The sequence below is a fragment of the Crocodylus porosus genome, unplaced genomic scaffold (assembly GCF_001723895.1).
Source record: "Crocodylus porosus isolate Cpor-Errol unplaced genomic scaffold, CroPor_comp1, whole genome shotgun sequence".
NCBI lineage: Eukaryota > Metazoa > Chordata > Crocodylia > Crocodylidae > Crocodylus > Crocodylus porosus.
Window position 1 is genome coordinate 134,841,789 of NW_017728931.1, and position 1,399 is coordinate 134,843,187.

Sequence of the window (1,399 nt, forward strand, 5' to 3'; positions counted from 1 at the left end):
TCCCCTTGTTCATTATTAGCTGGAATGCTAGGCTGTAGGCTGCAGTGGATAATACTCATGTGCAGCATGAAAGACCCTTCTTTGGAACAAATAACGTCTTTGTTTGAATGTCTGTAGTCCATGTAGCTACAGTGGGATCATTTCTTCAGTAAGAACATGGACCAACAGATAGTAGCTTGCTTATCTGAAGTGGGGTTTTCCAAGCGGAGGAGGAAGAAGCTTCAAACACACTTTCTCTTGCTCCTTCACTTGAATCGGTGATTTAGAATATGATCTAGAAGCTTTTAAATTTTAATCCATGAAGACTAAAACTGTGTATTACCAGGACTGGGAAGGAAATCAAAATCTGAAGAATGGTAAAATAACTTTTAAGTTTAAATTCTCATATATATCAAAGTTTTCGTATGCCATCCTTTAAGATTGAGTGGCTTGTTGTTATTGTTGCTTACGTAGTTTCTGGTGGGTGAAGATTTGAATTTTAATGGTGTTAAATTATATGACTTTGGGATTAATGGTGACATTTGAAGAAATTTAGTTAAATGTTAATAACGTTACTGTTAAAGGCGTCTTATTTAAGAGGCATTTTTTAATTTCCAACCATAAAGGTTTAATTCTTGTTTTCACAGCTTAAAAATAGCAGTTTGAAGTGAAAAGAAATACAGCAGTCATATCTAATAATTTCCGAGGTTGTTTAGAACGAGTTTATCCAGGTTTCTGGATGTAGATCTTTATCATGGTAATATTTTCTTCTCTTTTAAATCTTGGCTACCCACATTGCAGCATTTGGAGGTGATTTTAAAAATCTATCCTGATTTATATATATATTTTTTTATTTTATTTTTATTTTATTTTGTGTGGAGGAGGAAAGGAAGGGGAAACAAATACCTTTGATATCAAGAGGACTTTCTGTTTTGACCACAGGTTTTTAAATGTTTTGTTACTGCCTGAATACAAGCTCTGAATGTATTGTTGCGGAGGTAGAACAGCTGTTGATAGTCCCTGCAGTCAGTAGCTTACGCCAGTACAGCTCTCGGTGCGGTGGTATATGTCATGTGCAAACAAGCAAGAATGTGAGTGAAGTAATGGGAAATACATTCTAATTTCTCTAAATAAACAATGGCAGCAAATAATGGCTAGATCACATTTAGAAAACATTTTAATCAGTTTGGACTTGGGGAAGCTTTACAAAAGTCATTTTTATTAAACTGGAGCTTGTATTAAAATCAGATTTACGGTTTGAAAGATTTGGTTTTTGTTCTCAAAGTTTTGAGCATTCTTCTTTAGCAGATGAGTCTATACTAACTAGCAAGGTGTTGCACATGGGGAGGAAGAACCGGCACCACACTTACAGGTTGGGGAACTCCCCTCTTGCCAGCACGGAGACGGAAAAGGATCTTGG

General features: G+C 35.8%; 1 protein-coding gene across 2 annotated transcripts in view; it reads left to right on the forward strand.

Annotated features, from left to right (window-relative positions):
• USP6NL (USP6 N-terminal like) overlaps positions 1-1,399 on the forward strand; it is a 172,499-nt gene that overhangs the window by 48,074 nt on the left and 123,026 nt on the right. The window contains exon 1 of one of the 2 annotated variants that reach the window (XM_019543715.1): positions 210-356. The exons of the other annotated variant lie outside the window; for it this stretch is intronic. Coding sequence (XP_019399260.1) covers positions 299-356 — 58 coding nt within the window. The 5' untranslated portion in view covers positions 210-298. Of the gene's footprint in view, positions 1-209; positions 357-1,399 lie in introns of those variants that run through there. 2 annotated transcript variants of the gene reach the window in all.